Below are 12382 nucleotides of genomic sequence, written 5' to 3'. Positions count from 1 at the left end.
AGCCCGGAGCGGCGGCTGTTAGCGGGTTTGACGCCGACGCTCAATTTTGCCGGCGTCGATTCTCGAGCCCGCTGACAGCCACGGGCTCGGAAACCGGACGCTGGCAAAATTGAGCGTCCGGTTTTCGGCCCGACAGCCGCCTGCCCATTTAACATTTTTTTTTCTTTTTTTTTTACTTTTTTTTACCCTTCGGGACCTCCAACTTAATATCGCCATGATATTAAGTTGGAGGGTGCACAGAAAAGCAGTTTTTACTGCTTTTCTGTGCACTTTCCCGGTGCCGGCAGAAACTAGCGCCTACCTTTGGGTAGGCGCTAATTTCTTAAAGTAAAATGTGCGGCTTGGCTGCACATTTTACTTTCTGTATCGCGGGGAATACCTAATAGGGCCCTCAACATGCATTTGCATGTTGAGGGCCCTATTAGGTTCCATGGGTTGGACGCGCGTTTTTCGCCCCTTACTGAATAAAGGGTAAGGGAAAACGCGCGTCCAAGAGCAGGTTAACAGTGCGGTCCGTCAGAGTGCACTGTACTGTATCGGCCTGTAACTGAGCAATACAATTGCATTTTAAAATATCTTTCTCTTTAACCACATACAAATAATGCCAAAAAAGAGCTTGCTTGTCCTAACTTGCCTTTAAATGATGAAGTTTTAGTTTTTCCTCCTCCACTTTAAGTCTCTTCTGTGCAATTTCTTCTTGCAATTTCCTCTTGTCCTGCAGACGAGAAGAACATTAATTTCACAATTTGCCTGAAAGATCAACAGTTATTTTGATTTTTTTTTTTGTGTGCAGCCTAAATGTCAAAGCTGCACTCCCTCCCTCATAACTTTACAGGGACAAATGGCCATGAACTGTGGAAACCAAGGTCTGTACACTAGAACTCTGATGGCTAACTAGCAGCTCTCACAGACATTTTATATGACCTACATTACAATTCTTTTTTAAAGCCTATTTGGCCCACTGTTGAGGGTCCAGAAATGCAAGTGGGCCAGGTCTACCTTGCATCCCATGGAACGGGGGTGGGGAGGCGAGCAACAGTTTACAAATAGAACCTACAGGGGTAGGGATAGAGCGTGTCTCTGTAGCTCTGGCGTGTCTCCTGTCTCCTGCAGCTTATTGCTTTTCTAGACAAGGAGTCAATAGACTGGGAGACAGGCAATAGCACAAAAGAACCTCTTCCTGATGCCCCTCTTGCTGTTGTGCCAACCCTGAAGGGAAATATTTTTAATCATTATTTATTTATAAAATGTCTATACCGCAATCTCACCACTCTTGTGTTTGCAGCGGTTTACAACATCCTTTTGTTCAATTCTCTTAAGGTACAATAACATAATGACACAGCATTTAAAAAAAAGGACAATCATTAACATATTACATAAAAATATCCCTAAAAAAGAAAGTTTTCAGATTCTTTCTAAAAATATTTATAATCAGAAATTAAATGAAATTCTAAGGGAAGCTTGTTCCATAAAATAGAAGCAATAAACGCATGGGTTAAAGTTATTTTTAGTTGTATTTCTTATGCACCTGCAATCTTTAATAACTGTTGATTGGATGAACGAAGATTCCGGGCCGGACGGCATTCTTGCACTAAATCTAGCAAATATGGGGGGACACTTCCCATGTAACACCAGGTTTACCAACGTCAACATTTTAAATCTTACTCTCTATTGGACTGGAAGTCAATGCAGCTCCTTCAATGCTGGAGTGATGTGGGCTGATAATGGACATCTTTGGGAGGGACAAGAAAAGAAGAGCAAAGGTGAGAGAATAAAGGGGAGGAAGGAGATGAGAGCCAGAAAGTAAGCAAAGGGGGGGGGGGGGGGGGGTGAGGGTGAGAGCAAGGAATGGGAGAGGAGATGCATAGTAGAGAAGGAGTAGCATTGTAGTTGCAGGTGTGAGGAGATGCAGCCCTTCAACAGTGCTGGGATGAGGTGCTAGTAAGCCACTCAAAGGATGGAGGAAAGGAAACTCAAGCAGAACTAAAAGAGGTAAGAAAGGTTACAGAGAGGAATAAAGGATGAGAAAAAGGAGAAGAGTAAAAGGGAAGGAAAAATGTAGGTGAGAAAATCGGGTTCACACAACAGTGCTATAAATCACAGTGTAGGCAGGTGACACCAACAGGGTGCACAGCAAAGAAATTAGTTCACATTCAATAGGCAGAAATTAGAATGAAGGTCTGACATATCCAAAATACACACACACACACACTATTATTCTGTAGTTTTTATTATGCACTGTGAAATAGACTTTAAAACTAAAGTGTTCTAACAAATCTGGCAACTACAGTAGTCCGAGAACAGTAAAGCTATTCTTGTACAGGAACATGGATAATGCATTCTAGTAATGAGCTTTTTACTATTTATTTTCACTTTAAAGATGCTCTACTAACAGAAGCTCATTTCTGTTTGGATATGTATTTTCAAAGTCAACCCAATTTTACTGTAATAATTAGACTTTGTATGCGATTTGCTTTCATGCATCTCTTATTTTTATTGTAAATTGCAAAGCCTTGAACTAATTTATAATAGAGGCAGTGTGGCCACAGTGATAGAGCCTATATTCTGTTGCCCACTCAGCTCTGGTGACAGGTATATTGTTCTGTCTCCACAGTGTAGGTAAATGTTTCTTTATTACATTGCCACCCTATGTCATCTTGCAATATTGCATGGCTTAGATTTTCTGCAGGGTTTTAAGTCTGTCCTGATTGGTTAATTTTAGTTGCTGTTTGAATGTTTTAAATCTCATTATTCGGCCTGTTCTTGCTTTGCTCCCCACCCCCCCCCCCCCCCCCCCGTGTTCTCTCTCCTTCTTCCTATTGGTCTCTTGACCCAAAGCACCCTGGGACTATTTATTGCCTGGAGGGATTTTCATTTGGGGAGAAAATGCTCTCCATGCTCACACCTCATCCTGAACTCTCCTACAAGTTCCTAGAAGCATCGTTTTTTTCACCATCCACTAGCATTCACAGCTTCTACTAACTACAGCAGCAGTTCTCTTCCTTTGACTATTGGGCTTCTAGAGACTTATAACAGCTGAAGCAGGCTCTGCTGTCCGTACGGCTATTCTTGTCATTCACAGTGAGTATTCAACTGTTTATCATTCTAACAAACGTTGTTTGGTATTCAAGAACTGAATTCATCTAGTATCTGAAACTGAGGAAAAGGTTTAATGGTTGTCTAGGTACACAAGCTAGGGATCGTGAATCGAGGGCAGCTCCTATATACTGTAGGACAGTGGTTCTCAACCTTTTTTCCGCCATGACACACCTGACAGATGATGATCACGTGTGTCACACACTGCACATTAAATTTTGTAGCTGGTTTAAAAATTCGAAATACTATTTTATTGTTAAAAATGATGCAAGAGGGAAAATATTCTTTAAATTCAATAACTGCTTGTAAAAAAAAAATAGTTATTAAATGTGATTACTTTCACAAAGGTTTGAATCTTCACTTATTTTATTAGTGAGAAATCTGGGACTGATGTTTTGATTCAGGGTGGAACAGTAAACAAACTCTCATGCATCTCACTGTCAACCTCAAGAAGTTCTGAGCTCTTCTGGAGTTTATATAGAGCAGAGCAAGGATGTTAGCATAGAACATCGTAACATAGTATTGTCGGCAGAAAAAGACCAAATAGTCCATCCAGTCTGCCCAGTAAGCTTCCCATGGCAATAACTACCACTCTGTGAAGGTTATCCCATGTGTCTGTTAAGAGTAGTAACTGCCGCTCCATGCAGGTTACCCCCATGCCTTATATTAAGGATAATAATACTAACATAGGGACCCGAGACCTTCGTTCCGGCAGTTGCTTCCTCCTCCCTTTGTAAATAATACACATAACAACTGTATGGTATAACAAAAGGCCGCAGTTTATTGAACATAACCCGAGCCAACATCATAACATCACTACAAATAACATCCCTTCCTCCACCTCCTCCGCCGCCTCCCGCTCTTTGCTTACACCGCGGCCCGGTGATAAGCAGGCATTTGACCCCCCTTTTCCCCCTACTCACCCCGCCGCGTCACAGCGAGGGTAAGCTTGCGGCCTGAGCATCGGCCCCCCCCTTGCTCTTTAGGCCTTCCCGTGCAGCAGCCCCAAGCTACACGGGCATTCCTCCCCCCCCTCCGAACATTCTATTACAATATCAGAATACAATCCAACATATGGCTCGGGTTTTCCGCCGTCACTGCGACATGGACACAGGAGCACCAGCAATAAACCTCAAAACAAAGGGAGGGAGGGCAGGCAGAAAATGCTCTGCTTGCTACGCTGCCTGGATCTCAACTGACCACCTCCCTGCTCTTTCCCCTTACTGCCCTGCCTAACCACCAATGGGAGCGCAGCATTCAAAAGATGCTGCCTCCCATTGGCGCCCCGCCGGCTCAATCCTTCCCCCCTCCCCCCCCCAGCTCCCTCCTCCGCTCTTCCGTCCCTTGCTCGTGCCCATGTTAAGGGCGGCGATTCCGGACGGGCCCGGATCGCCTCCTCTTACAAGCAAAACCAAGCAACTGACAAATCTATAACAAAATTACTGCAGCATTTTTACATGGTGAGCAGACAATGCTGCTTGAATGTTCTTTGCTTTTGGATTTGGCCATAGAAGCTTTATCTCCAATGTCATCGTATCAGTACCCTGGACTATAAGATGTTTCTCTTTTCAACTTGCAATACAACAAAATATATTCAAATTCTGGGATCCCCTCAATAACAGCACTTTAAAATCTCTCCCCGCCAGATACTTTGTGAAATAAAATGAAAACCTGCAAAAAAAAAAGACACTTAGACTCTAAATAGGAAACCTGTCATACCATTACAGCACTAACATCCAGGTGTCAAACAGCAACAACCCTACCTATGAAAATACAACCCTGCAAATATAGAACACAATACGCTTCCTGTTGGAAAAGCAAAACAAACCAAACCAAACTGGACTGCTAAAGATCCCTATGCAGAACATACATGCTAGCCAGCAGAATCCCTCACCTCTGTCACACACGCAGAGCGCAGACTGACCCTTACCTATTACTGAATAAAGGACCATAGATTATAAACAGAAATATGCAAATACCGAAACTCTGAGAAGCCAGACTCTCTGGGACAACTTGCAAACTGTGTGCAGAAGTATAAAGTCCATAAGTTTTTAGCCATAGAGTTTATGCCATTTTCCAAAGGAAAATATTCCCTTTTGAAAAATGATTGGAAAAAGTACGTGCAGCTACTATTTTATTTGGGTACGTTTTTAGATTAAAAAGCATAGGTACTCCCTGCTCTCTGAGCAATGCTGGGCACGTTTCGCTAGATTACACCAGTTCTCTGCAGAAGAGGGCCCAGATCTGATGGCTTGAGCTCTACCTGCCTCCTGGAAACTATGGCTTTAGCTTGTGCTTTCTGTCTTGACTGAACAAGCAGAATGACCATTAAAGTCCTACAGTAAGGATAGCAAGTGCAAGCTTATTTCAAACTTAAGGGCTTCATCTACTAAGCATTTTTCCCATAGACACAGAAAGGAGAAAAGCCGTAGTAGAGCAGGCCCTGGGGACAGAGAGATACCTACAGTACCTGAATGTAATCTGCTTTGAAGTGCCTGAAAGACAGAGTATAAATCAAACAAATTAATACACTTCCTGGTCTTCCATGATGGGAAATGGGATTAGTAAAACCAAAGATAAAAATGACACCTGGATAATTGCTAAATCGGTGTCAGACTAGTTTTATGGTTTCAGCAAACATCAGGGAATTTAGAGTTCAGATCACCATTTCAGTCAGTCCTCAGCGCCCTTTCCCACTCTCATTATCCAGCCAATGACATCACAGGTTATTTGCTAGGATATTCCAAAACTGCAAAATGTAAACTCTTTTAAATTCCTGAAATATAGTACATCGGAGGACTGCAGACCTCTTTGGGAAGAAGGGCATCAGGGGAGAGGAGAGTAGAGATGTGTATCGGAACTGAAATCCGAACCGATTCTGGTTCCGATTCACATCTATAGAGATGTGAATCGGAACTGAAATCCGAACCGATTCTGGTTCCGATTCACATCTCTAGAGGAGAGGCACAGGCAGAAGGAGAGTACAGCAAACTCGCTCAGTGCAACAGAAGGTCTTCCTGCTCACGAATCCCACAAGCTTCCCCACTTCCAGGCTGCCGCCATCGAACTGACAATATCAAGCTGCTGAGGCTTAACTTACTCCTTAGCTATATACGTGCAGCGTATACCCAATCCATCCACGTAACATGTTTTCTTGAAATCGACTTCATATCTGTATGCATCCATTAATTATGCAATCGGTGCCCTGTTACTTTCAATGCAATTCACGTTGGGCCTTGCCTTTAAGGAAAGGCGGAATATCACTTGCTTAAAATGAATTAAATAAATAAAAGAGAGAGCTGCATTAGCAAAGAGCTCCAGGAAAGCAGGGACAGGACGGTGCTTCTGGAATCCTCTGATGCATTACCTTTCTATAACACTGCTAAGGGCCTTGTGGGGAGCACTTCTCAATGCCCTGCACACATGACCCAGATGTCTTTTGGGAGACTCTCGTTTGAAGATTATGCCACCATTTAAACTGTGTTGTATTCTATGTCTGTTAACTTCCTGCTATTTTTTTTTTTAAGTTTTAGTGGGGGTGGGTAGGACATATTTTAAATAAATAAATAAATAAATAAGAAAGAAAGAAAGCTTGAAGACTGTAGTTTAGTCAAAAAACGTATTTTCAAGAGAGAAAGAAATTTGTAACCAATAACTTTATTTTCCATAAGTTGCAGTTGACAGGATGAAGTAAACACTCAGTCCCTCGACATGGAGCCGTGTTTCGCTATTGCTGCATCGGGGAGGACTTGCATCTGCAAACAATGTACGAAGCAAGCTTTGGAACTTAAACGTTAACGAATTCTGGACATGATTTAGTAACGGCAGGAAACAGCTTACCCAAAATCGGCCAAAAAGTGGTTTTCAAACACTGAGGCAAAGGTTCAACCTGACCTTAGGAAAACAGAGCTGGACTACCAAAGAAATACCTGAAAATTGGCGCCCAGGGTAAGTCAGATGATGGGGAAGAGCTGATCAGAGCACAGGCCAACGTAACCGGAAGCACACATAGTACATTACATGCTTTAAATAAAAGCTAAAAAAGTCTGGGCAGCAGCTGACCGCTGTCAAAAATGACCAATACAGGGATTCTCTCCCCTGGCCTGGATTTATGCATAGGCTTACTAGAAAGAAACTGGATGTATGGGGGGTGGGGGAGAGAGAACAGAATTGGAGGTCCTTGGGGTGTGGAAGACTGGAGTGAGCGACTTGCTGGGCGGGGAGGTACACTGACATTGGGGGGAGAATGGAATCTGGGGTCTACCAGAGGAGGGGTGAATTAGGGGATAAGGAATTGGATCTGAAGTCCAGGGGGCCCTAGAAGCAATTAAAAGCCAAAATCCATTACCGCTCCTCCCTGGGCCTCAAGAGGAGGGTGGAATTGGTGTAGGCCCAGGGATTCCTTCCACAATTTCACTTGGCATTTCTAAACCTGCATTTCACATGTTTTTGATATGATGCCATAGAAAACATTTTGTGATATTATCCGGGCTGTAAAGGTGTTGGCTTCCTGACTGAATTTTCTGATTTTTTTCCCCCAAATTTATCGGATCCGTTACTCCAACACAGTTTTCATAAATGAATGTGGAACTAGGTACATTACGTCTCCATACGTGGCTCCTTTCCCTCCACCCTCCTTTGGAGCTGAAAGCCGGCCTATGGGCATCCCGTAGCTCTGAAGACACATCTGCAAGCTTTCACAGCTGTACTGCAAGTGGTAAGAGCATGCAGCCACTTTAAGGTATGAAAAGGATTATTTTGTTTCCTGAGAATCAGTGGGCTGTGTGAGAATCACTGTACTTTACTGAACAAACAGAGCAACGTTAAACATTTAAAGTAGCAGACTGGCTGACTCCTCCGGCCGCGGCAGGTCTGACAGCACAACCTTTACACAGCTGTGCTGAGCGGGCCTCAAGGCTGGCCAAAACCAACAAGCCTGTTTTCCACTTTCTTAATTGAAGTCAGGCGGCCGCTGCTGTCCGATATGTGAACTATTTATGAAGTGTTACTGGAGAGAGCGAGAGAGAATCACCACACCTGTTGCCTTTAAACGTTCAGTATCTTTTCCGATTTTCAGAGTGCTGAACACGTTCTGCCACGTGTGAGAACCAGCAGCGTCACATGTACACTCACAGACTGGACAGTCTTAATGCTTCCCCTGTTTCAGTTTTTGAGTTTAAGATGAAAGGTCCTAACTATACCTTTACTGGCTTATTTCCTGTGGTTTACACTCAGTTCTATGTAGTTTGGCTTTATTTTCTTATTTGGTGGCTCCCTATGTTGGAGTTCTGATTTGAAATCAACATTAAATAAAATCAGCTGGAAAAGATCAGGACCTTAAGGTCCCCCTTCTGGGAGAATTCCTCCCCACTGTGCATTATTGAATTGAGGCTGAATTCCTCTCCCGTCCCTGCAGAATTTGACGCTATGGCCCAGAATTTGGCTGAAGGCCGCACAGCTGCTGGGAGACAGAGCAAGGAGAATGGCCATAGCACCAGCCCCTGTGGGACGGAAGGAGACGGCAGTGGCATCATCAACCCTGTGTGCCTGCATGGAGGGGATGGCATCATCAGCAGTTCACCTGAGCCAGGAGGGAGGCAGCAGCGGGGCATCATCGGCCCACGGAGGCTGCAATAGAGGCAACGGTGGCAGCAATGTCTGTCCAGATCGGCTGAGGTGGAGACGGGACAGCCAGCAAAGAGCCAGCAGTGACAGCTGGTGGGGGGAGGGGTTGGGAGAGTGAGAGCATGAGAGAAGCTGGGGATGCTGGTAAGGGAGAGAGCTTGGGAAATACGATAGAGAGAAGGGTAGGAAGATGAGAGAGAGAGAGAAAAAGAAAGACTAGGAGATGAGAGAGAGAGAGAGAGAGAATGAAGCTGGGAGTAGGGAAGAAAGAGGCTGAATGGGATGGGGAGGGAGGGTAGGAGATTGAGGCTGGTAGGTAAGATGGAATGGCTGGGGGGGCTGGGAAGGACAGAGGCTGGGGCATGGGAGAGAGGGGAACAGGTAGAAAGAACTAGGGGAACAGAGAGAGTGTCAGAGATTGGTGGGAAGGGGAGAGGAGAGGTTAATGAGGATGAACTGGGGTGGGGGGAGGGAGAATAGGCTGTTAGGGATGAACAGGGAAGGGCGGAGTGTTGTGAATTATGCACCATAAAATTAAACATTCTGTTTTCTGCATTCTAGTTTAAATTAATTATCACTCAGACAGTGACTACATTATGTTATTTTGACCAAGACGGTATCAGAATTATAAAATATTGTGCACAGAATGTATAATTTTTAGGTGCAGAATTCTCTGGGAAGTAAAATTCTTCAGTTTTGCTAAGGCTTTTTTTTTTTTTTAATACTCATTTAAAAATGAAATTGTTTAATATAGATCTAGCAGGCGTTTATGGAAATTGTGTTTTCCTTTGTCTTATAAATAATTATGTGCTTTCTGGATTTAGTGGCTTGGAAGTAGTCCTGCCTACATTTCTTAAAGAAAAAAAACCCAAAGACTAGATTCTAATATGATTTCTATGTCAGACAAAATGACGTTGTCTTCTACGGGCTTAAATTGTTTTAAAAATAGCCATATTCAGCATGTGTGGCTTTTTTTTTTAAACAGATACCACATCCCTCAGTCAAATCAATGCAGGCCGAACTGTTTATGTTTCCACGTGTAAAATATAAACTGCGGCTTTAATTGAAAAAGGCCTGGAAAGAATGCGTGAACTGGATTGGAAGCACTGAGAAACTTTGTTATGAGTTATTTTCTGCTGCTAGGATCTGTGTGAGTGAATGGCATAGCTGAAAGAACTGCTTTTGACCTGGTGTCCTTCAGATGGACACAGATTCAATCCTGGGGAGAGCAGGCACTCTGCCAGCAGCAGTGCTAGAAAAGCAAGCAGGGTTTGCACGCTTCTCTTCAAAAGGGCAGATCCAAGAAATGGTCGCAAACCTTCAAACAGCTTTGAGTTCCCTCGCCAAAATATGTCCCGTTCATTTCATGTGCTGAGCTACAGGCAAATCCAGCAGGAAGGGAGTTGGGCTCACATGTTTAAAGAAGCGAGAGACAGCATGTGGAAGCAGTTTTAGTTGTTTGGGGAGAGACAGCGAGCTAAAAGGGTTTTGTAAGTAAATCATCTTGATGAGAAAAAAGAAGTACAAAAAGCACTTACTGTTATGGCCTGGAGTCTCTCCTTCAGGAGTTCAACCTCTTCCATCCTGAAAATCAAATGCACACAGGTGAAGGACAGGCAAGACGACCACACAGGCAGTGGCAGCACTCCGGATTTTGGGAGCAAGTTTGATCTTTTGCCAAATGTGGAATGGTGCAGACAGAGAGAGAGAGAGAGAGTGTGTGTGTGTGTCTCTGTGTGTCTCCTGATGAAGTGATCAGGCCAGGCAGGCGCTTGCGAGGAGGGTGTGCTGATCTGGAGGCAGAGGCATGCTGTGCTGGCAGTACTGACAAGTCTGAACCACTGAGCACAAGCCCTTCCACTTCAGCAGCTGCCAAATGGCAGCTTTCAAGTCCACAGCAATCACACACCACCTAATAGTCATTTTAACTGTTGCATGTCCGAATTCTACAGCGCTAGTCAGGAGCTTTTCATGCACTTAAAAACAATACCCAGTGCTTCCTTCCAGCCTTACAGAGTCACTGAACGTTAGAATCTTTCTTGGCATTTTTAACATATTTTTAACAAAGCACATTTGCTGTCTTTTCTTGTTCTGGGTTATGTTGGGTCAGAACTATTATTATACCCCCCTCCCCCCTTTCCCCATCACCACTGAGTCTATATGAATTTTCTGGATTTCCTCCTCTGCAAATTGTTTAGGTGGTTGGGATTATTTATGCAAGTTTTTCATATAAAGCTTTTAAGATCTAACACATAATAAATTAGTCTGGATGCAGAAGTCAGTTTCATCTCTTTGTTAATGTTTAGCATGTGTACATGGAAACTTATAGTAAACGATGACAGATAAAGACCAGAATGGCCCATCCAGTCTGCTCAGCAAGCTGGTTATGTTGTGACTGTCACGCCACGTGTGTCACTCCCTTGCCTTCTTTTTTGGGTTGTGACTGCTGCTCCATTCCCCTAGGGCCATAACAGTATTTATAAGTCAGGGCTGCTCTTGCCATCTTCCCCTCCTTCCTACACTTCTCAGGGAGTGAGCTCTGTCTGTGGGAGAAGAGGAAAACCACTGTGGTTCAGGAGATGAAGAGTCCTTTCTATGGCGTGTATCTTTCTGGTGAGGTGGTTTCCTCCTGATCTCAGACTGGGTGTTCAAATCATATTTACTGATCATTTCCAAAAGGTCAATCACTGTCTCACAGACATTCAACAAATTAAACTGTACACTTTTACTGTTTGGGGTCTCTGCTGGGGTGCTGGTGTCCATCTCTCCAGCTCCTGGGAGGGAGCTTGCCACTGCCTACTTATCAGTGCAACAGCCCAGTAGAGGGAGAATCCAAGTGGGGGGTCCCAACCATGTAAAGATCCTACCTAAGTCCAAAGTTCAGTCTGATGCCCCCAGCTTGTGTTCTGATCCGATTGGGAGACTCGCATAGCTTCATGTCAAAGCCTTTATGGACCTCTTAGGGAGAGAGGCCAGATTTTCCAGTGCAGCTCACTAGCTCTCTATCTCCTTCGCCAGGTTAGGCAGAGGGGTGGTAAAAACCTCTACATGAACAAAAAGGGGAAAAATCCAAAAGACTCTATCCAAAATATCTCACGCTGGGTAATGCTGCGAGGCGGACCCTTGGCCCGAGGTGGAGTTGGCGCTACCTGTGGGGAAATTCCCACAGGTCCCCACCGTAGGGAGGTGGGGCCAAGCGGGAAACGGAGGCCGACTGGAGCTTCGCCAATACCAGCCCTTGTTCCCCGCAGGTTGAGCCCTTGGATACTGGGGCCGGCTGATCTTAGGCAGGCTGCCGCATGGTTGATCCCGGAGACAATGTCAAAGGCAAGCTGCCAGGAAGCAGCAGAGATGCAGGGTCCAAAGGAGCAAGGTTGAAGACAAGGCCAGGTTCCAGAAGCCTGGACATACAGAAGCAGGCGATCAATTAGGAACAAAAGTCCAGGCTTGTGAGTAGGCAGGTGCCTAGGGTCAAGCCAAGAAATCCTTCCAAAGGGTAGCGGGAACAGGAATCTGGAACTGGAACACAAGGACTGGATCAGGATCAGATACTGTAACAGGAACATGAACGCTGGGACAGGTACTGGAACAGGAACATGAATGAAGCAGCAACTAAGCACAAGACAAGAAGCGTGGAGACCTATTGCCAAGGCAAAGACTG

The 12382-nt window shown here is 44.5% G+C and overlaps 1 protein-coding gene and 1 long non-coding RNA gene across 2 annotated transcripts in view; one reads left to right on the top strand and one right to left on the bottom strand.

Moving 5' to 3' along the window:
• PALMD (palmdelphin) overlaps positions 1–10545 on the bottom strand; it is a 55293-nt gene extending 44748 nt beyond the window's left edge. The window contains exons 1-2 of the mRNA XM_029618118.1: positions 10260–10545; positions 635–715 (exon numbers count right to left, since the gene is read on the bottom strand). Of these exons, the coding sequence (XP_029473978.1) occupies positions 635–715; positions 10260–10304 (126 nt within the window). The 5' untranslated portion in view covers positions 10305–10545. The remainder of the gene's footprint in view (positions 1–634; positions 716–10259) is intronic.
• On the top strand, positions 2912–8799 carry LOC115099997. Its single transcript, XR_003858942.1, has 4 exons — positions 2912–3081; positions 6768–7044; positions 7666–7837; positions 8513–8799. It is a non-coding gene; the product is annotated as an uncharacterized LOC115099997 (long non-coding RNA).
• Positions 10546–12382: the final 1837 nt, after the last annotated feature.

The sequence above is a fragment of the Rhinatrema bivittatum genome, chromosome 10 (assembly GCF_901001135.1).
Source record: "Rhinatrema bivittatum chromosome 10, aRhiBiv1.1, whole genome shotgun sequence".
NCBI classification, from domain to species: Eukaryota; Metazoa; Chordata; class Amphibia; order Gymnophiona; family Rhinatrematidae; genus Rhinatrema; species Rhinatrema bivittatum.
This window is presented reverse-complemented; position numbering and strand designations above follow the sequence as displayed.